The sequence below is a fragment of the Ruditapes philippinarum genome, unplaced genomic scaffold (assembly GCF_026571515.1).
Source record: "Ruditapes philippinarum isolate M1 unplaced genomic scaffold, ASM2657151v2 ctg894_1_1_1_1, whole genome shotgun sequence".
Classification (NCBI taxonomy): Eukaryota; Metazoa; Mollusca; class Bivalvia; order Venerida; family Veneridae; genus Ruditapes; species Ruditapes philippinarum.
This window is the reverse complement of record NW_026863751.1, coordinates 1-23,179: the sequence shown is the minus strand read 5'-3', so window position 1 is coordinate 23,179 and position 23,179 is coordinate 1. Positions and strand designations below refer to the sequence as shown.

The following is a 23,179-nucleotide window of genomic DNA, read 5'->3' as shown; positions in this document are numbered from 1 at the left end:
CGCTACCAGACAGGTAATGAGATTTATCTTCCTGTTGATACCTCTTATGGTTTTACAGCTATGTCCCGTCCGAAGGTCAACGTGAAAAAACGAACGTAAGGCAATAACTCCAAAATAAGGCAAGGCAGAATTATGGTTCTTTTTTCACTGCACTTCTTCCCAGTGAGATCTAGCTACCTACAAAGTTTCTTGTGGATACCTCTTATGGTTTCAGAGCTATGTTCCGGACAATGTTCAAAGAGACAATAATAATAATAATAAATAATGAACAAAGGGCAATAACTCCAAAATTGGGCGCGGCAAAATTAATGTTCTTTGCACTGCACTTCTACCCAATGAGATATATATCTACCTACAAATGTTTAGGTTGATATCTCTTGTAGTACTTGAGTAATATCCCGGACAATGTTCAAATTGTAAAAATGAACAAAGGGCAATATTTTTAAAATACGACAAGGCAGAGTTACGGTTCTTTAGCAATGCACTTCTTTTTTAAATGAGAAATATCCTCCTTAAAAGAATCATATTGCTATCTCCTGTAGTATAAGAGTTATGGTCCGGACGAAGTGATCAAAGGGTTATAACAGGACAAGAGTTATGGTTCTTTTGCACTGCGTTTCTATTTAATGAGATCTATCTACCTACAAAGTTTCTTGTAAATACCTCCTATGGTTTCATAGCTATGTCCCGAACAATGTTCAAAGTGAAAAAATAAACAATTGGCAATAACTCCATAATCAGACAAGGCAGAGTTATGGTTCGTTTGCACTGCACTTATACCCAATGAGATCTAGCTACCTTTAAAGGTTCAGGTCGATATCTCTTATAGTACTTGAGTAATGTTCCGGACAAAGTTCAAAGTGTAAAAATGAACAAGGGGCAATGTTTTTAAAATACGGCGATTTACGGTTCTTTTGTAATTCCCTCCTTTTCATGAGATATATCTACTTACAAAGTTTCAAGTAAAATAGTTATGTCCCGGGCGAAGTTCAAAGTGAAAAAAAATGAACGAAGGTCAAAAACTCCAAAAGTAGCAAGGCAGAGTTAAGGTTCGTTTTGCACTGCACGTCTTCCCAATGAGATCTAGCTACCTACAAAGTTTCTTGTGGATATCTCTTATTGTATCAGAACTATACCGGACAAAGTTCAAAGTGAAATAATGAAGAAAGGGCAATAACTCTAAAATTAGGCAAGGCAGAGTTATGGTTCTTTTGCACTGCACTTCTACCTAATAAGATCTATCTACCTACAAAGTTTCAGGTTGATATCTCTTATAATACTTGAAAAATGTCCAGGACAAAGTTCATAGTGTAAAAATGAACAAAGGAAACTACAATTAGACAAGACAGGGTTACGGTTCTTCTGCACGTTTATGAAATGAGATCTATCTGCCTACACATTTTCTTGTTGATACCTCTTATGGTTTTAGAGCTATGTCCCGGACAAAGTTCGAATTGTAAAAGCGCATAAAGGACAATAACTCCAAATATAGGCAAGGCAGAGTTACACTTTTTTGCACGTCATTTCTATTTAATGAGATTATTGCTGTTGATGTCTCTTATGGTTTTACAGCTAATTCAGAGCTGCATCAGTACTAAGGGTGTAGTACTTAAGTACCAGTACCAGTACTTGGCAAATTATGCAGTAGCTGTCAGCTATGTCCCGTACAAAGTTCAAAGTGAAAAAAACTAACAAAGGGCAATAACTCCAAAATTAAGGGAGGCAGAGTTATGGTTCTTTGGCACTGCACTCCACCTCAATGCCATCTACCACTGTATGCAGTTTAAACAAATTATGTCTAAGGGTTTCTAATTCGTGCTCCGGGAAAACGAACAGTCAGACGGACGGACAGATGGACAGCCGGACATGGCGTCGACTATAAGCTCTTCCTTCGGGGAGCAAAAAAAAAAATGGATGAGCCAAATTGGACGCGTATACAACGCAGGTAATGCACCACCAAATTACTACAAGTGAACAGAAATAACCGATAGAATATTAATTGATATTCATTGGACTAGGTAGGCTATGGAATTCTAGTTCTTTATATTGATGTTAATGAATGATGCAACGAAATGCCGCCAGAATGCGCCACAGACGCTGAAACGACGATTTTCCGTGTTCCACATTGTTTGGCAAATGAATAGTAGGGTTTTCACCTTTCTATAACTATAATTTTGATTGTGACATTTTTTTTATAATGTTATCGGTGGTTTTGTGTTTTGTAACTTATAATAAGCGTTAATAGTGATTTTTTCAGGGTTGTAGCAGGGGTCCAGGGGCAGGATGTGGTGGGGTGTCCAAACACTGATACTGCCGACTGTGACTAGCATTCACTCTTAAAACAAATTTCACCATTCCTTGATACAGTGTACATGTATAAATTTGCCAACGGTTATATTGAATCAGCATACACGCTAATACATGTCTGGTAACATTTGAGGAGAAATTAATAATTGTGTAACATCAGAAATCCCACTCACAAACCATAGATATTTTCAATGGATATATGATTTTACGCTTTCCGTCTCTGATAACATTGTCCACTGAATGTCTGACAACAGTTGTTCTGATGAGAAAGAACTAAATATAAAGGCATAGATATATCTTTACAATTATAGTTAGATTACAGATATTCGGATGTTATCATATAGCGATCTGATTTGGATTTATACCACCTACAGTCATAAAATAAGTACACAAAAGCATCCGTCGTAAAATTCTGAAATGATCAGCAAACCAAATTGAAGCATGCAACAGTTGTCATTAAGATATCAGTTATACAAAATTGTCAGCACTAATTCAAGAGGCCCTGAAACTGTAGAATAAATAGATAGTTCTATGCCTATGCCTTTTCACAAGGACAAAAAGAACTTCTGATAATATCGACATGACTAAATTAATAAAAGGATTTTAGATAAAAAATATCAATAAAAATCAACAAGAAAAAAGGACAAAGAAAAAACGGTTTTCATTTTCTGCTACATTGCATATTTTTTAAATGTGCTCAGACCCTCATCGTACACGAAAGATCCTCATCCGCGTAAATGGCAGAACCTCATCGTATGTGACGGAAAGTATGGTTAGTGAGCTTTATGCTCACGTGGCTTTACAACTGAAACAATTGTTTCATCGCTGTTCTTTTAAACAATTATTATCAAACAAAGAATCCAGCTAATGAATAAAATCTTTTGTTGTATTATCAGTAGATTTGGCTTTTGAAATGTTACAATATGTTACAAGACAAAAAGTATAAATTCAGCACCGAATATGCTACAGAATACAGGCAATACGACTTGGAGGTCTAATCAGTGAAACACGTGAGTACAGTATATTACTATTTAATTTTCACTTTTCTTCTTTAACATTAAATATATTTGTTATATTGTATACATCAACTTTAAGTTATCACTTATTTGAATGTTTTTGTGCTTTTTAAATGTGAATTGAATCATTTTATCATAGGAACATTACTTGAGTAAAACGGCATATACGAGGGTTGATCAATAAATTCGTGGACACACTCCATAAATTGTTTTTTGGGAGAAGGAAAGTTAATATAATTATATTTGACATTTATTCAATTATTTATCAATTTGATGTGTAAGTTTCAGATAAGTATGTGTTCGTTCTTTAACGACATGCGTCTTCTGTTTTGGTGCCCATATCTTAGTAATATCTAGGGCGTCACGATTTTTTGGGATTAGATTCTGTATTAATAATTGATACAATATAATTATAAAAAAAACGTATAAAATGCATTGCCTAATGCTGGTATTTATATAAATATTTATAAAACTGTTCATCTTGCACCATGCATTTGACAATTAATAAGAAATGTTCGCGGTTCTCGCATGCTGACTGGCAATTATACTTCAGTATAGATGTCGGATAAACATGTTTATAAAATGATTTTAATAATTAAAATGTATATCTACATGTATTTATTATTCTTTCAATATAACTGAGAATTTAAGTTATATTCTGGAACACGAATGCATTGGGACTGTTACTGTTCGTGTTTTGGTAAATGATGCGTCATTGAAGGAACTCTACTGAGTTTTTGACATGACGAGACTGACAAATTAATAATTATGGAAATAAGATTAGTAACATTCCATTTCATATAGGTCTTTATGCAAAATTTTACTTCGTTTTACAGAATAATTAAGAATAATGATTTTGAAAAATGACTCAAAATTGAAAATCATTGCAAAGTTTTTCACTCAGATCGGGTTAGAAATGCGCAAAAGTATGCGTTTCAATTTATATCTGAGTTTTTTTTTATTTCTGATCTTTTAAGTGCCCCAGCTGATATCTGTAAGAAATTCGATTTTTTCTTCTTTTTTTTTACACTTTTGGAACCAAGTGAAGTTCTTTAACTCACGGAAAGCCACTTCCATCAAATTATCAAATTGAAAAACCAAATTTCAACATCTATTTGAACAACAAATATAATAATCATTACGTGGACACTGGGTACTTAAACATTTTGTTCATATTGACTCTGGTCAAATTAATCTGTCACGAAACTTTTACTTCTTAACGTTGATTAATAACATATCATTATTTGTGTTATAAAGTGGCCATAAATTTCAGGTACTCTATCAGCTTTGAAGTAATTCAGTATTAATTAAATTACAGTACACATGAAGTTATTTTTAGGCATGCATGATAATAATAATGTTTCAAAGTTACTTACCATGTAATTGATTAATTTTACATAATGTGTAGGCAGTATGAATAAAGAAATTAGAATCACCAGATATACCACAAAGTCATTTTTTACCATTTGGTGTTGCCGTTGAATAATAGTATTTTCTCCACTTTCAGTAGAGCATACTCTTTGATTTCGCTCTTGCCTTCTGGAAAATTGCCAATCTGTAAAGCATGAGAGGATTAATATTTCCTATCTCGGTATGACGTTTATTTTATTTATACTTTTCATGTATTCAATGACATACTATCATAATTTCATTGTCTGTTCAAGATTCAGTGCAATTCTTATTAACCTTTCTTGATGCCAATATAATAATATTTCTTACACATCTTATTCTACAGAATTTAAGCTGTAAGACACTTTTAAAATCCCAAATGGTATGGCTATAGATCTGTTGTTTTGAAACAAGTAAATCATATATAAAACAACCATAACAAAAGTTGTAAAATATTCATTTTTTGAAAATAATACTTCATGCAGATATGTTTGTTGCTGCTGTTGGTTGGTCTGGAAACAGTAGAATCACAGGAGTCAGGTTACTATCAGCTTATTCCTTTACACTAAATGCCTGACCAACTCTTTTGAGTTTTAGAAAGTTGTTTCACATTATTTAAAGACTTGTCCGGTCGCAATAAAAAGATGCTATTTATACACTTTTAGAACAGAAAGAGATATTTTCTCACACTACATGTACACGTAAAAAGTGATTTCATAAATTACATTTTTTTACAGATGTCATTAACCTTTCCATTAATAAGCCGTCGAAACAAATTAGTACTTGGAATAACCAAAGGAGATGGCCATCTAACTTAGGCAATGATGGCGACGCTAATAGTGATATGTATAATGACCGTTGTTTCCATACGAAACAACACATGAGCCCGTGGTGGGAAGTCGATCTGTTGGATATTTATAGCATTAGCACAGTCAAAATGACCAATAGGGCGGACTGCTGTGGTAAGTAGTTTTTATATGTTTATTCTGTATATTATTGACATTCATATTTCTACATATAATTAGATAAATAGTGAGTCGGTTGAGAATACACGTACTTGCTAAATGTCATGTAAGGTAATGCATTTATCTTTACAATTTGACAATTCGGCACATGTCGCAAATTTCTAATCTCTCTATACTAATAGGTCAGATGATAAAAGTAAGGTTAATCTAGTAATCCAAGGGTCACAGGTGCCCATGCTGCACCACTGACAATGTCTATGGTCTTCAAACCATGGCCCAACATATCAGCACCACCCCTGCTATTGAGGGAAAACTGCAGTATACATTTACTGCCTCCGAAAAGAATAAAACACACGTTGTAAATATATGTATGTACAGCAGAAATGCGACAGTAAATAAATATTAAAAAGCAAAACAATTTTAAAAGTGCAGCCGTCTAAAGCTTTTGATATCATATATTATTTTATTGCTTGTGTTTCCAATGCAAAATACTCTCGTTATTTTAGCCGACAGGGCAGAGAATGTGGAGGTCTCTGTAGCAGTAGAATACGGTGAATGGACGGTTGTAGCGAACAAGGAAGGTCCATTGGGTGCTTCGGCAACTCTAACATTTGATCCTGTTGAAGCTCGTTATGTTCGACTTACGTTGAGGGACAAGGACACATGGTTTCATTTATGTGAAGTGGAAGTCTATGGATCGAGTAAACTTTTATTTATGCAAAAACATGTATATGCCAATAATGGGTTTTAACTCTTGTACATTATGTATAAATATGTACTGTTAAAATGATTTTTCTAGTTACATATTTCATTTTTGAATGTTTTAACAAAAGAATTGACATTTTGTGTAATGGCTCAAATACATACATGTATTACAATACATGCACCATTTGAATAGAAATAAAAATGTAGGTTACAAGTTGTTTTATTGTAATTATGATTTATTTTTATTCAAAGTGTAACATTTATAGCATCGCCCATTTTTACTTCAGCTTCTGATAATCTTGCTTTTGAAAAGCCGTCTAATATGATCAGCATTTGGGGCGAAATAGATTATTGGGATGCTGACAAAGGCAATGATGGCGACGCGGACAGCAATATCAATAACAACCATTGTTTTCATACTGATAATCATGTTAGTCCCTGGTGGGAAGTTGATCTTCAGGATGTTTATTACATAAGTCAAGTAAACATCACCAACAGGGCGGACTGCTGCAGTATGTAACTTTCATCTTTTTTACCATATATTTACGATAATACTATCCATAATTTTGTTTAGCATAAATCAATATGTTTTATGGAGACAATATCGAACAGAAAAGTTACTCCAAACCTCATGCATAAAACCATTTTGAAGCTTATATTTACTTGTTTTACAAAGATTAAACAATACTGTGTTTTTGAGCCTATACATTTTCCATTTTTATTATTTCCTTACATTAAAATACTTTTTTGCCTTGAAATATCACTTAGTTGATTAAACAGTTGTCTACAAAAACAAACTGATATGTTGAGAATTGTATGTCGCATTTTTCAAGATATAAGACAATCTAATATTAAACTTACAAAGTTTCAACATAATTATTGTAACACTTAGTCTACACACATTTTTTGTAATTGTAATGAGGAATATTATTTTCATTTTAGCCGACAGAGCTGAGAATGTCGAGGTTTCTGTAGCAACAGAATTTGGGAACTGGACAGTGGTAGCGTATCAGAAAGGTGCTATGGGTCTGTTTACATCTTTTACGTTTGACACTGTGGAAGCTCGTTACGTCAGAGTTACATTAAGGGACATAGAAACCTGGATGCATTTCTGTGAAGTGGAAGTCTATGGACTAAGTAAGTCATTATTTTGAATGATATAAACTCGTAAATGGTACACTACCTCTTTCTCCCTGTTTCCTGTCGTCATGTGTGACTAAATGCTGCTTGGACTGTGTTTTGTGAACATAAATTGCTTTGTTGATCCTTATATTCACATATAGTAAACATACTTATTACGTGATCCCCTTCTTTACGTTTTTAAAGCAAATGTTACCATATGTGATAACTGAAAACTGAAATATGATTTCGGAACCAGACAGGTTTTAATTTTGTTCTAGAAGTAGTGTGTATTCTCGAAATATTCACTTTGTCTCACCTAGCTTTTCAGAAAAAGTAAAGATATCAAAACTATCCTTTTTGAGTGCATTTATGTTATCTTAATTAAGGTTTACCTGTCGACGACTGTGCTGATAGTCCATGTTTGAACGCCGGCGTGTGCATTGATGGGATCAATAGCTACACATGTAATTGTGCTCCAGGGTTTAGTGGATACAACTGTGAAAAAGGTAAATTTATTTTCTTACACTGATACTATAGTTTACTCTGATAAACACATTCATGTATCCATCGAGGCCATATATTACTTTCGATAAACATTCGTTATTTACACATGATAGTTTTAATAACATTTTGTTCTACAGTATAACATCAGTACCTATATGTGACCATGTTTTCCAAAATGAACTTGTTAATCAGTCTCTGCATTTATCATTTATTAATTTTAACCAGTCATAAAGATACAAATGGCACCGTTCTATAATATGCACCACATTACCATAAACATTTCGCTTATCTTCACACCATGAATTCATGGTGCCGTCAAGAAACTGAAACTGAGCATGTACATTTTCAATTCTGTTGTTTTGGGCGAACCATAGGCTACCGTTTTTTCTAATAAACTTCAAAATTTTATCAAAATTATTTAAGATTCCATGCCAAAAGTAAATGTTTCTCATGTCAATATAATTAATATGTTATTAAGCGATATGTATTTTTTTCTAAAATTATGTCATATTAAAACGATAGCTTGTAATATCTTCTCTATATTGACTCTATACAAAAATCATCGATAAGGAACTTGAAGGTGGTTGAAATTGCAAAATGACCGAAACTTTGCAATAATGGTTAAGAAAGGCGCCACATTCCGTAACTGTTTATAGTCAAATAGATATTAATCTACTCCTTAATTATTAATATGCCTTATAAGTGCAAATATACGTAACAGCTTGAACTCATTGGAGATTATGTTTGTAAGTAAATACAATGAATTTTGACAAAGGAATACAATTATGGCCGAAGACAGAGAAAGTAAAAGAAACATTTTGCTTCATTCTCCTAGTATGAAGTATTTTTTTGGTGAAAATTGATAGAAAAATGAACAAAAATGATAATATAACTACAAATGAAGCATATCTAACGGTCAAAATTACAAGCATGACAATTCTGTTTATTTTTGTTCCAGTTCTAGAAAACCTTGCTGTTCAAAAACCTTCAAATCAAATAAGTACTTGGAACAGCCTTGCAACGAGATGGGAATCTGACAAAGGCAATGATGGCAACGCTAATAGTGATATTTATCAAAACCATTGTTTCCATACTCAGAAACATATGAGTCCATGGTGGGAGGTTGATCTGCAGGATATTAATACGATAAGTAAAGTCGTCATTACCAATAGGGCGGACTGTTGTGGTATGTCGCTGTCAACTGTTTATTCCATTAAGCTTTGGTTGTCACATAACGACATATAAAAAGATAGTCCGTGTTTTTGTTTAACTTTTTTAATTTTATGTGGGTAGCTATGAATTTATCAAGTACACATGCTATCTACAAGTTGCGTAGTATATTACTGACAGTTACAAAATACATTCATAACTTTGAAGAAGCATTGTCTTTTGAAGTTTCAAACTAATTCATCCCCGATATTGAAATCATCATTCTACCTTTGTTTCTAATGTAACTCATTTATTATCAATTTAGCCGACAGAGCTGAAAATGTGGAGATCTCTATAGCAGTAGAATACGGTGAATGGACGGTGGTAGCGAGCAAGGAAGGTCCAATGGGTGCTTCCGCAACACTAACATTTGATCCTGTGGAAGCTCGTTATGTTCGAACTACCTTGAGGGACAAAGAAACATGGTTGCATTTCTGCGAAGTGGAAATCTATGGATCGGGTAAATCATTAGTTATGTTAGAAAATGTGCTAAATAAAAGACTACTGTTACAATCCATATTTTACCTTTGATGGCTTGTATAATTTTGCATAAATATGACAAGAAGTGTTTTTAATAATAGACATGATTAGTCAGTATCTATAAGAATATTTAGTGACCCCTTTTTTCTTTCAGCTTCTGATAACCTTGCTCTTGGAAAACCATCCAATCAGATAAGCATTTGGGGCGAAATGAATCATTGGGATGCTAACAAAGGCAACGATGGCGACGCTAATAGTAATATTTATCAAAACCATTGTTTCCATACTGATCAAAATACAAGCCCCTGGTGGGAAGTCGACCTTCAAGACGTATTTGAGGTAATTCAAGTGAATATCACAAACAGGGCAGACTGTTGTGGTAAGTGAGTTTATGGAGGTACTTTCATATTAACTTTTTCTTGTATACGTTTATATAAGGTCGCCACCAAAAAGCCCATATGGGCGACGTACACACAAGTCGGACCATCCTAGAGCGTCACGATTTTTCGTCGATTTTTTTCCAGCTTTATTGATGGAGGGAGACCCAAGGTGCCCCTCTGTGCATTATTTCAGGCACGAGCAGGCACCTGGGTAAAACCACCGACCTTCCGTAAGCCAGCTGGATGGCTTCCTCACATGAAAGAGTTCGACCCAAGTGAGGATCGAATCTACAGCGGTGAGGGACCTGTGATCTCAAGTCGTCGACTTTAACCACACGGTCACGGAGAATATTGACATTAACAAATTAGTTTTGAGTCATTATTAAAAATTATGAAGCTTATAAGGACTGAGTCAAGAAAAAATTACCTGTAGACTATACACATTGACATGACACATTCTGGAATTTGAAAAAAATATCGTAAGGTTTATCAAAGGGGCTTAGGGATGTCATTCAGTTCGTTTCTTTTAACTTTATTTTTGCTTCTTAAAATCGGGATAATTGTATGTTACATAATATTCGAGATTTACAGTAATGCTGTAGTACACCTACTCAATTTAAAAACAACTTACTGTTCTTATTATAACGTTATTGTAAGTGTTGATGAGCTTATTTATTTTCGTTTATCTTAGTTGATAGAGCTGAGAATGTCGAGGTTTCTGTAGCAACAGAGTATGGGGAATGGACAGTGGTAGCGTATCAGGAAGGTGCTATGGGTCTGTTTACATCACTTGCATTTGACACTGTGGAAGCTCGTTACGTCAGAGTTACATTAAGGGACATAGAAACCTGGATGCATTTCTGTGAAGTGGAAGTCTATGGATACAGTAAGTCAGATCTTTAATAAAATTTACTCTATCTCTAATTTTTCTTCTAATCAAAATATAGTTATACATTCATATGGTATTATAATCAACAATAGACAAAGGTTCAGGTAAATGGAAAATAATCATTTTCATTCTTCATTTTGTGTTTTTTACAAAACTGTATCATTGTTATTTCGTTGCTGTTATGATTGTTGCAATAAACATAATGCGTGTTAACATTGAGAGTATACTATTTTCGTTATTTTTATATACAGATTAAGACGGGGAGATGATCAAGAAAGCAGAGCTAATAGGATAGAAACAACTGTTTAAAATCTACATATTTTTTGCAAGAACAAATATCGAATGCCGCATTTAAGTTGAAAAAGTTAGAAATAAAAATTATTTAAAAAAAAGCTTGTTGTTCTTCTGTAGTGTAACTAATAAAGCCGTCAAAATGAAATTACAGAACAGAACGGAACAGATTTTGTTATACAATTTGACTTGAAGAAAACAGTTCCTCGCCATTACATATGTATACTGCATACATTAAATACAGCGAGATTGAAAATACAATCATACTATTAATCGTATTTACCTCTTTAATACTAAATGATTTATTATAAAATATATCTTTTTCAAAGCATTCATATAACATGTATAAATTTAAACGTACAATGATGCATTTAATAACAAATACACCAGTACACGTGCAAATTACACGAGCACTGGTAGTACGTTTCATAACGATTCACACATTTAACAAAATGCAAGTAGGTGATTATTAACCAAAGCTGGTTCACAGAAAGAAAACATATCACGGTAGTTACGATATATCAACTAATTTAAATATAACATCCTTCTATGACAGTACTAAATTCATAAATATTGTTATAAATATGAATCCAGGCATAGATATACATTTTTAATAGCTTAGTAGAGTTCTCAGAAAAAACAATGCTGATGAGGATAAATTATAAGACATGTATATACATGATGCGACCTGTGATTGTAACCGATAAATGAATTGTGTAAAATGGCAGCAATAATGAACACTATCGTTCGCTTTTTTCATTCATTCTTTTACTAAATCAACGGGAAAACGATTGTCAAGCAGTGCCAAGCAGATGTAGTTATCTTTGACTTCAAACAGGCTATAACTGACCGCACCTTGTAATATACCAAACGATGCTTTTCTGATGCAATAAACTAATGGACTCTTCCGATTTGAAGGCAGAGCACTATGTATTTGAGGAATATGAAAAAATAACGAAAAATGACATTAAGACATTAAATATAGTTTAAATACAATATCTGATGAGTAATAACACATTTGCCTTTTTTCTAAACTTTGATTCTTTTGTTCAATGATCACAATTATATTGTTTTCTGTCGTCTGCTGCTAGTAACCTCTAAACTAAATGTAAACCTTCCTTATATCAAAATGGCGCTGTGCATAGAACAAAATGACCAGCTATGTCAAGTATCCAATTAGGTACCAATGAAGGCAAGCAAGTTTCAACTTTTGCATTAAGAGAAATTCCTCAAACTTTCCATTATGTGAGAGACTAGACATACCTAGGCACACAACGCCTCGATCTGTCCATTCTCCAACATAATGGACAGTTTTCGGAGCTTCTCTTTTACAATTGTTTTTGCATAAAAAAATTAAGTACTGCATTATCGGTATCTTTAGCATAAACTGACTTTGTTTATATCTAAACCAGGGTCTTATATTTGATCTACTATTTTTTTATTTCATAAAAGAGTAATTCCTAATGCCATACAATGCATAGGCACAAATAAACTGTATATTGAATGAGCAGTGCCGCAGTGGTTAATACAGAATCCTTCCTTACCACGTTAGTAACCACCTTCAATTTAAATTTCAAAATTCCTTGAAAATCGAATTGTCAACAATGTATATAAACATTAAATTTCAATTAAATCATCATTTATGTACCTACATATGATTGCATGTATGGTAACTTCTGTTGTATACAAGAGAAATTAACAATTGTGCAAAATCACAAACATAGCATAATAAAATATTACGTTTTCTGTCTAATAACATTGTCCTGTGCATTATTAACAACAGTTGTTCTGATTAAAACTCTATACATACAACTAGAACAAAACTCTTTACTGTCATTTCCAGATTACAAGCTGATTCGGATGTTATCATAAAGCATTCTGAATTGGAATTATACATTTAACCACAATCATATCAAACGTACAAAGAAGCGTACAAAGAACAATTCGTTGTAGAATTCTAAAATGATCAGCTAACAGATGTAACAGTTGATTACAAAATTGCCACCTATATTTGAAGAGGCCCTGGAACTGTAGAATAAACAGATATAGGTCTATCCATGTTTCAGTACTTTTAAAATAAATTTGGTTCAGATTGCTGATAATATCAAATTAAGAAATGATTGCATATAAAATTAACCATATAAAAACAAAGACGAAGGGTGATATTCAATGAACGAACCCCCATCCTAGCTTAAATTTTCTGCTTTTTTTAATCTACGCAGAATAAAAAGATCATACGGGAAGATATAATAAGTAAAAATTATTTTTTTAGTATATATTTTTTCAACTCGCCGAGAGACTATATTATCTCCCTGCTTTAAAACAAAATATGAAGGAGTGCGTAGAAATTTAACAAGCAAACAAAATAAAGTCAATTCATAATTTGGACTGATGTATAATATGTGTACATGTACATGTATGTTTTGATAATAATAAAATGAAATGTTGCATCTTTCCATAAAACATATATCAATTGCATGCTACTGGAATTGGAAAATTTATAAATCACATCTTCAGAACCTCATCGTGGGTGACAGAAAGTATTATTATTTGAAATGCTCTTCTGTTTTATTAACCTTCTTTAAGTTATCACTTACATGAATATTTTTGCCAATAGCTTTTTGCTCTCGTGGCTTTACAAATAAAACAATGGCTTGCTTGAAAATCTTATATCTTCATCGCCAATCTCGTTCTTTTAAACAATTGTAATCAAACAAAGAATCCAGCTAATGAATCAATTTTTTGTATTATTATCAGTAGGTTTGGCTTTTGAAATGTTTCAATATGTTACAAGACACACAGTATCAATTCAGCACCATATGCAACAAAAGAAGATTTGTGATGATCTCTTCTCTCTTCATAAGGGTTATTTCCCTTGATTGATTTGCTTTGATTAATTGGTTTTCTTCAAAACAAAACAGCAATTTTGTATTAGTTAAATAATAATAATCTGTAAAAAATGTAATCAAAACTATGAAGGGAAAACAAAACAATAATCACTGATAATAAAATTATATATACTTTTAATTTGTTAAATAAATATTCATTATAGTCCCAAACTTATAACCGTTAGTGATGTTTAAATATTTCTGGACATGCGTACAAAACATGACAGTAAAGTATAGAAATCATGTTTTTAACTTTATGTATTCCCCAACCCCCTTAAAAAAGAAAGTTATGTCAAGTGTCCAATTACGTTACAATGGAGGCAAGCAAGTTTTATAAACATTCAATTTCTATAGAATAATCATGTATGTTAATTTTAGTACATGTCTTGTAACATGTGTTGTGTAGAGGAGAAATTAGTTGTGCAAAATCAGAAATCCACAATAAGAAGAGTACATGTTGTATACAGGAGAAATTAATAATTGTGCAAAATCAGAAATCCGCAATCTCAAACCATAGCCCTATACAATATTACGTTTTCTGTCTGATAACATTGTCCTGTGCATTATTAACAACAGTTGTTCTGACATACAACTAAAACAAAACACTTTACTGTCATTTTCCGATTTCTAGCTGATTCGGATGTTATCATAAAACATTCTGAATTAGAATTATACATTTAACCACAATCATATCAAACGTACAAAGAAGCGTACAAAGAAGCATGCGTTGTAGAATTCTAAAATGATCAGCTTACAGATGTAACAGTTGATTAGTGATTACAAATTGCCACCTATATTTGAAGAGGCCCTGGAACTGTAGAATAAACAGATTTATGTCTGTCATGTTTCAGGACTTTTAACAGAAATTTTGTTCAGATTGCTGATAATATCAAATCAAAAAATGATTGTATATAAAATTAACTCTGTAAAAAGAAAGACCCAGGATAGCTTTAATTTTCTGCTACATTGAAAACAAATATGTTTTAAATCTACGCAGAATAAAAAGATCATTTAGGAAGATAAAATTTAAAAAAATATTTTAAGTTTATATTTTGTCAGCTCCTTGAGAGACTTTATTACCTCCCGCTTTAAACCAAAATATGAAGGAGTGCGTTGAAATTTAACAAGCAAACAAAACAAAGTCAATTCATGATGTAGATTTATACAAAATATGTGTACATGTGCATGGATTTATAATAATAAAATGTAATATTGCATCATTTCACAATTCATACATCAATTGCATGCTACTGGAATTGGAAAATTTATAAATCACATCTTCAGAACCTCATCGTAGGTGACAGAATGAATGATGATTTGAAAAGTTCGTCTGTTTTACTTATTCACTTTAAATCATCACTTACTTGAATATTTTTGCCAATAGATTTTTGCTTTCGTGGCTTTACAAATGAAACAAATTCTTGTAAAAGCCACTCTCGTGCTTTAAAAACTATTGTTATCAAACAAAGAATCCATCTAAGGAACCAAAAATTTTGTTGTATTATCAGTAGATTTGGCTTTTGAAATGTTACAATATGTTACAAGACAAACATTATGAATTCAGCACCATATGCAACATTTGAAGATTTGTGATGATTTGTTGTCTTTTCATAGGGATATTTCCTTTGATTGAATTGCTTTGATTCTATTGAATTTCTTGGAAGAAACAAAGAAAAACAGCAATTTTGTATTAGTTAAATAATGTTTATCTGTAAAAATGTAATCAAAATTACGAAGGGGAAATACAAAACAATAATCAGTGATAAATTCAAATATGCATACTTTTTTTACTTTATTACATCAATATTAATTATAGTCCCAAACTTATGCCCGTTAGTGATGTTTAAACATTTCTAGACATACGCACACAATATGACAGTAAAATATGTAAAGCCATGTATTTCCCCACCGACTTGAATAAGAAAGGTATAACAACCCACTCCCAATACAGATTTCAAAAAATTCCTTGAAAAATCGAATTGCCAACAATGTTTATAAATATTTAATTTCGATTGAATCATCATATATGTATCTACATATGAGTACATGTCTGAAAACATCTGTTGTATACAGGAGAAATTAACTATTGTGCAAAATCAGAAATCCGCAATCTCAAAGCATAGCCCTATATAATATTACGTTTTCTGTCTGATAACATTGTCCTGTGCATTATTAACAACAGTTGTTCTGATGAGAACTCTATACATTCAACTAGAAAAAACTCTTTACTGTCATTTCCAGATTACAAGCTGAATTAGAATTATACATTTAACCACAATCATATCAAACGTACAAAGAAACGTACATAGAAGCATGCGTTGTAGAATTCTGAAATGATCAGCTAACAGATGTAACAGTTGATTACAAAATTGCCGCCAATATTTGAAGAGGCACTGGAACTGTAGAATAAACAGATATAGGTCTATCCATATGTCAGGACTATAAAAAGAAATTTTGTTCAAATTGCTGATAAAATCAAATTAAGAAATGATAGTAAATGAAATAAACCATCTAAAACAAAGAAGAAAGTGGATTTTTAATGAACGAATCCCCCATCCTAGCTTTAATTTTCTGCTACATTGCATACAAATATGTTTTAAATCTACATAGAATAAAAGATCATACGGGAAGATAGAATAAGAAAAAATTAAATTTTACTGAATATTTTTTCAGCTCTCTGAGAGACTGTATTATCTCTTCGTTTTAAACCAGAATATGAAGGAGAGCGTAGAAATTAAACAAGCAAACAACATAAAGTCAATTCATGATTTTGACTTATGTATAATATGTGTACATGTATTTTTTTGATAATAATAAAATGAAATATTACATCATTTCATAATCCGTATATCAATTGCATGCTACTGGAACTGGAAAATTCATAAATCACATCTTCAGAACCTCATCGTAGGTGACAGAAAGTATGATTATTTGAAAAGTTCTTCTATGATATTAACCTACTTTAAGTTATCACTGACTTAAATATTTTGTCAATAGCTTTTTGCTCTCGTGGCTTTACAAATAAAACAATTGCTTTAAAATTTTATATCTTCAGCGCCACTCTCGTTCTTTGAAACAATTGTTATTAAACAAAGAATCCAGCTATTGAATCAAACCTTTTGTATTATTATCAGTAGGTTTGGCTTTTGAAATGTTACAATATGTTACAAGACAAACATGTGCAACAATCGAGGATTTGTTGTCTTTTTATACATTGTCATAAGGGTTATTTCCCTTGAATAACTTTGATTCTATGTATTTCCTTGGTAGAAAGAAATCAAAACAGTAATTATGTATTAGTTTAATAATGTAAATCTGTAAAAATGTAATCAAAATTACGAAGGAGCAAAACAAAACAATAATCACTGATAATACAAATATACATACTTTTAATTTATTATATCAATATTTATTATAGTCCCAAACTTTTAACCGATAGTGATGTTTAAACATTTCTGGACATACGAACAAAATAAGACAGTAAAGCATGCAAATCATGTTTTTTTTAACTTCATGTTTTCCCCTGCCCCATTCAAAAAGAAAGATATGTCAAGTGTCCAATCAGGTTACAATGGAGGCAAGCAAGCTTCAACTTTTGCATGGAATGCATGGATTGGTACAACTCTCTGTTATTAAGACAATAGAGAACATGTTATAAGCAAGAGAAATTCCTCAAACTTTCCATTATGTGACAAACTTAACATATTTATACACATAACACCTCGATCTGTCCATTCTCCAACATAATGGGCAGTTTTCGAAGGTTCTCTTTAACAAAAGTTTTAGCTAAATACTACCGTACTAGTACTTAAATGGTTGTCTTGTGATTGATAGAACTTGGTTTTGGTGTTGGTGATATCTAAACCACTGTCTTTAAACACATTACTCTAATATTTTTTTTATTTCATAAAAAGTAATTCTTAAGGGCATTCGCCTGTCGCCGTTACAATTGTTTCTCTCTGGGCAGCGTGATTGTGGTCTTGGGAGCTTACATCTGTTAATATTACCCCACACTTATTCAGTAAAATATGATAAACAAAATCAACAAGGAAAGGCGGCGTTCAATTAACGCAACCCCCACACGACCCAGCAAAAGAACCAGTGGCAAGGAGCCCAGAAGGACTCCAAACAAAAACAAGTAGGTAAGTCTGAAAAACTTATAAATTAATATTTGACATGTAACTTTGAAACTTGGTTGTGCTGACATTCTTCATTTAGTTTACAATGATTAAGATATATATTCTATGGTTTTATAGCCACCCGGGTAGTCTTTATGTAAATAAATTTCTTTATAGTGACATGTTTTTAGCAATTTATAAATATTAATGGTAATTCAAAATTACACCAGGCGAAATGTCCGTATATTGTAAGAAAAAGTAAACTATATTTGAATAGGCAGTGCCGCAGTGGTCAATACAGAAACCCGTTAATACCACATAAGCACCCACACTCAAAACAAATTTCATTATTTCTTGATAAATTGAATTATAAACATTCAATTCCGATTGAATAATCATGAATGTTAATCTTAGTACATGTCTTGTAACATGTGTTGTGTAGAGGAGAAACTAATTGTGCAAAATCACAAATCCACAATAACAAACCATAGGCCTATATAAATTGTATATTGAATGGGCGGTGCCTCAGTGGTTAATACAGAAATAGAGAAAAACAGAATCCCTAAAGAAAGCCCAATACGGCTTCCTTACCACATTAGCAACCACTTTCAATATATGTCATCAAAGTATATATAAATATTCAATTTCGAATGAATCATTATGCATGTATCTACATATGAGTGCATGTCTGGTAACTTCTGTTGTATATAGGAGAAATTAACAATTGTGCAAAATCAGAAATCCACAATCACAAACTATAGCCCTATATAATAATACGTATTCTGTCTGATAACATTGTCCTGTGCATTATTAACAACAGTTGTACTGATGGGAACTCTATAAATACAACTAAAACAAAAGTCCTTACTGCGTACAAAGAACAATGCGTTGTAGAACTCTAAAACGATCAGCTAACAGATGTAACAGTTGATTACAAAATTGTGTCACCTATATTTGAAGAGGCCCTGGAACTGTAGAATAAACAGATTTAGGTATGTCATGTTTCAGGACTTTTAACAGACATTTTGTTCAGATTGCTGACAATATCAAATCAAAAAATCATTGTATATAAAATTAACTATGTAAAAACAAAGAAAGAAGAGGATATTCAATGAACAAATCCCCCATCTTTAATTTTCTGCTACATTGCAAACAAATATGTTTTAAATCTACGCAGAATAAAAAGATCATACGGGAAGATAGAATAAGAAAACATAATATTTTTAGTACATGTATATAATTTCTCAGCGTTATTATATTTTCTACTCGCTTTAGAACAGAATATGAAGGAGAGCGTAGAAATTTAACATGCAAACAAAATAAAGTCAATTAATGATTTAGACTTATACATAATATGTGTACATGTGCATGTATCTTTGGATAATAATAAAATGTAACATTGCATCATTTTATAATCCATATTGCATGCTACTGGAACTGGAAAATTCATAAATCACATCTTCAGAACCTCATCGTAGGTGACAGAAAGTATAATGATTTGAAAAGTTCTTCTGTTTTACTAACCTACTTTAAGTTATCACTGACTTGAATATTTTTTCCAATAGCTTTTGGCTCCCGTGGCATTACAAATAAATGAAACAACTGCTTGAAATAGCCAATGTCGTTCTTTGAAACTATTGTTATCAAACAAAGAATCCTGCCAATGAATCAAATCTTTTGTTGTATTATCAGTAGAATTGGCTTTTGAAATGTTACAATATGTTACAAGACAAACAGTATAAATTCAGCACAGAATATGCTACAGAATACAGGCAAATACGACTAGTGAAACACGTGAGTACAGAATATTATTATTTAATTTTTACTCTTCTTTATTAACATTAATATATTTGTTATATTTTATTAACCTATTTTAAGTTATCACTTACTTGTTCTAAATGTGTATTGAATCATTATTTTCCATTATTTTCATCAAAGAAACATTACTTGAGTAAAACGGCATATGTGTTCGTTCTCTAACGACATGAGTCTTCTGTGTGGTGCCAATATTTTAGTAATAGGGCGTCACGTTTTTTAGTGAAAATTCTGTATTATTAGATTGATACAATATAATTATATAAAAAACATATGTAATATGCATTGCCTGATGCTAGTATCTTTATAATAGAACTGTTCAACTGAAATTACATTTCTTGTAACATGCATTTGACAATTATTAAAATATGTTCATGATTCTCGTATATTGACTGACAAGAATACTTTAGTACAAACGTCGGATCAACACGTTTATATAAACGTTTATAATTATAAAATAATTATCAATGTCCGCATTAATCATTTTGACATAGAAAAATATTTGTAGAAACGATAGGGTTTTCAATTGCCCTAGTATAATTTTGTGGAAAATAAACATTCATTTGACTTTGTTTATCTCATGCAATATGAAGACATCTGTATTCGAATACGATTACAAATACATGTATAAATTAGCATTAAATACATATAGATCGCGTTCAGCATTATAAACTGACAAATATTTTCTAGTACAGTTGCACAGAAAACATATAACAACATTCATGGCCGGTCAACGCATGAAGGAACTACTTCAGGCATCCATGATTAGTGATATTTTAAAAGTTAAAAAAAAAGTTAAATTAGAAAATATGTTGACAATATCAAGAAAGAAATTTGAAGAACTAGATATAAATTTGTCACAAAAGCATATTTTACCATTTGGTGTTTCTGTTGAACAAAACTTTTTTTGGACTTTCAGAGGACAAACACTCTTTGATTTCGCTCTTGCCTTCTGGGAAATTGTCAATCTATAAAGCATGAGAGGATTAATATTTCCTATCACGGTATGACTTTTTTCAATGCAATTCTTGATGCCAATACTAAGTTTAATAAAATTTAAATAATGTTGAGTGTTGAATCCTGAAACAATCATTCTTATATATCTTATTCTGTAGAATTAAAACTGTACTTCACTTTTAAAATGCCAATAGTATTTCATACAAGTAAAATATCTAAATAACAACAATAACAAAGTTGTAAAATATTCATTCTTTGATGATAATTATACTATAAATGACTGATACTTCAGATAAGTTTGTTGCTGCTGTTTGTTGGTCTGGAAACAGTAGAATTACAGGAGTCAGGTAACTATCATCTTTTACACTGAATTCCTGACCAACTCTTTTGAGTTTTAGACATTTCTTTCACATTATTTAAAGACTTGTCAGGTCGCAATAAAAAGTGGTTATTGATACAAATACAGTTTTAGAACAGAAAGAGATATTTTCTCACAAAACATGTACATGTAAAACGTGATTTCATAAATTATATTTTTGCTTCAGGTGTCGTTAACCTTTCCGTTAATAAGCCGTCAAAACAAGTTAGTACTTGGAATGACAAACGAAGATGGCCATCTAACTTAGGCAATGATGGCGACGCTAACAGTCATATAAATAATGACCATTGTTTCCATACGAAAAAACACATGAGCCCGTGGTGGGAAGTCGATCTGTTGGATGTTTATAGCATTAACACAGTTAAAATGACCAATAGAGCGGACTGCTGTGGTAAGTAGTTTTCTTCTGTTTATTCTGTATATTATTGACATTCATATGTAAAATTAAATAAATAATGAGTCACTTGAGAATACACGTACCTAGCTAAATATTATGTTAGGTAATGTATTTATCTTTACAATTTAACAATTCGGCACTGTCGCAAATACCTAATTTCTATATACTTGTAGGTCAGATGATAAAATCAAGCTCAATCTAGTCATCCATGGTGTCACAGGTGCCCCCGCTGCACCACTGACAATGTCTATGGTCTTCAAACCATGGTCCAACATATCAGCATCGTCCCTACCATTACGGGAAAACTGCTGTATACATTTACTTCCTCCGAAAATAATACGCCATTGTATTATACGGATTGACAAAAGAAATGGGACAGTACACAAATCTTAAAAAGCAAAACTATTGTAAAAGTGCAGCCGTGTAAAGCTATTGATTTCACTTATTATTTCATTGCTGGTGTTTTTAATGCAAAAAACTCTCGTTATTTTAGCCGAAAGGGCGGAGAATGTGGAAGTCTCTGTAGCAGTAGACTACGGTGAATGGACGGTTGTAGCGAGCAAGGCAGGTCCATTGGGTGCATCCGCAACCCTTACATTTGATCCCGTGGAAGCCCGTTATGTTCGACTTACGTTGAGGGACAAAGAAACATGGTTTCATTTATGTGAAGTGGAAGTCTATGGATCGAGTAATTTTTTATTTATACAAACAAATGTATATGCCAAGAATAGGTCTTAACTTTTGAACATTATGAATAATATATATGTGTACTGTTAAAATGATATTTCTACTTTCATATATTATTTTTGAATGTTTTAACAAAAGAATTGACATGTTGTGTAATGGCTCCAATACCTTTACAGTATATGCACCCTTTGAATAGAAATAAAAGTGTAGGTTACAAGTAGTTTTATTATAATTTATGACTTATTTTCATTCAAAGTGTAACATTAATAGCGTCGCACCTTTTTGCTTCAGCTTCTGATAATCTTGCTCTTGAAAAGCCGTCTAATATGATCAGCATTTGGGGCGAAATGGATAATTGGGATGCTGACAAAGGCAATGATGGCGACGCGGACAGTAATATTTATAACAACCATTGTTTCATGACTGATAATCAAGTTAGTCCCTGGTGGGAAGTTGATTTTCAGGATGTTTATTACATAAGTCAAGTAAAGATCACCAACAGGGCGGACTCCTATAGTATGTAACTAATTTTTTCACCATATATTTTATTTAACATTTGTTTAACATAATCAATATGTTTTATTGAGACAACTTCGAATGAAAACAGAATAGCTATTCCAAACCTCATCTCATATATAAAACAATTTTGAAGCTTATATTTTCTTGTTTTACAGAGATTAA

The 23,179-nt window shown here is 32.1% G+C and overlaps 2 protein-coding genes across 2 annotated transcripts; both read left to right on the top strand.

Annotated features, from left to right (window-relative positions):
* Window positions 1-3,249: 3,249 nt before the first annotated feature.
* On the top strand, window positions 3,250-23,008 carry LOC132723225 (uncharacterized; the record flags this gene model as incomplete). Its single annotated transcript, XM_060707903.1, is given in 6 exon segments — window positions 3,250-3,317; window positions 20,998-21,082; window positions 21,328-21,382; window positions 21,581-21,805; window positions 22,305-22,499; window positions 22,790-23,008. Coding segments are annotated over 5 exon segments (721 nt in total), but the record flags the coding sequence as incomplete, so codon positions are not given.
* On the top strand, window positions 4,823-11,367 carry LOC132723224 (uncharacterized). The gene is made up of 12 exons (XM_060707902.1): window positions 4,823-4,914; window positions 5,198-5,252; window positions 5,450-5,674; window positions 6,184-6,378; window positions 6,670-6,894; window positions 7,325-7,519; window positions 7,891-8,010; window positions 8,967-9,194; window positions 9,483-9,677; window positions 9,852-10,076; window positions 10,769-10,963; window positions 11,218-11,367. Exons 1-12 carry the CDS (start codon window positions 4,888-4,890, stop codon window positions 11,220-11,222), a joined length of 1,890 nt encoding a protein of 629 aa, XP_060563885.1. The 5' UTR covers window positions 4,823-4,887; the 3' UTR covers window positions 11,223-11,367.
* Window positions 23,009-23,179: the final 171 nt, after the last annotated feature.

Excerpts from the sequence above, each read along its gene's own strand:
- LOC132723224 (XM_060707902.1), top strand. The coding sequence starts at position 4,888 with ATGAGAGGATTAATATTTCCTATCTCG. Across the intron at positions 6,379-6,669 it reads AGTGGAAGTCTATGGATCGA|CTTCTGATAATCTTGCTTTT; the intron begins GTAAACTTTTAT and ends TTTTTACTTCAG. Across the intron at positions 10,077-10,768 it reads AAACAGGGCAGACTGTTGTG|TTGATAGAGCTGAGAATGTC; the intron begins GTAAGTGAGTTT and ends CGTTTATCTTAG.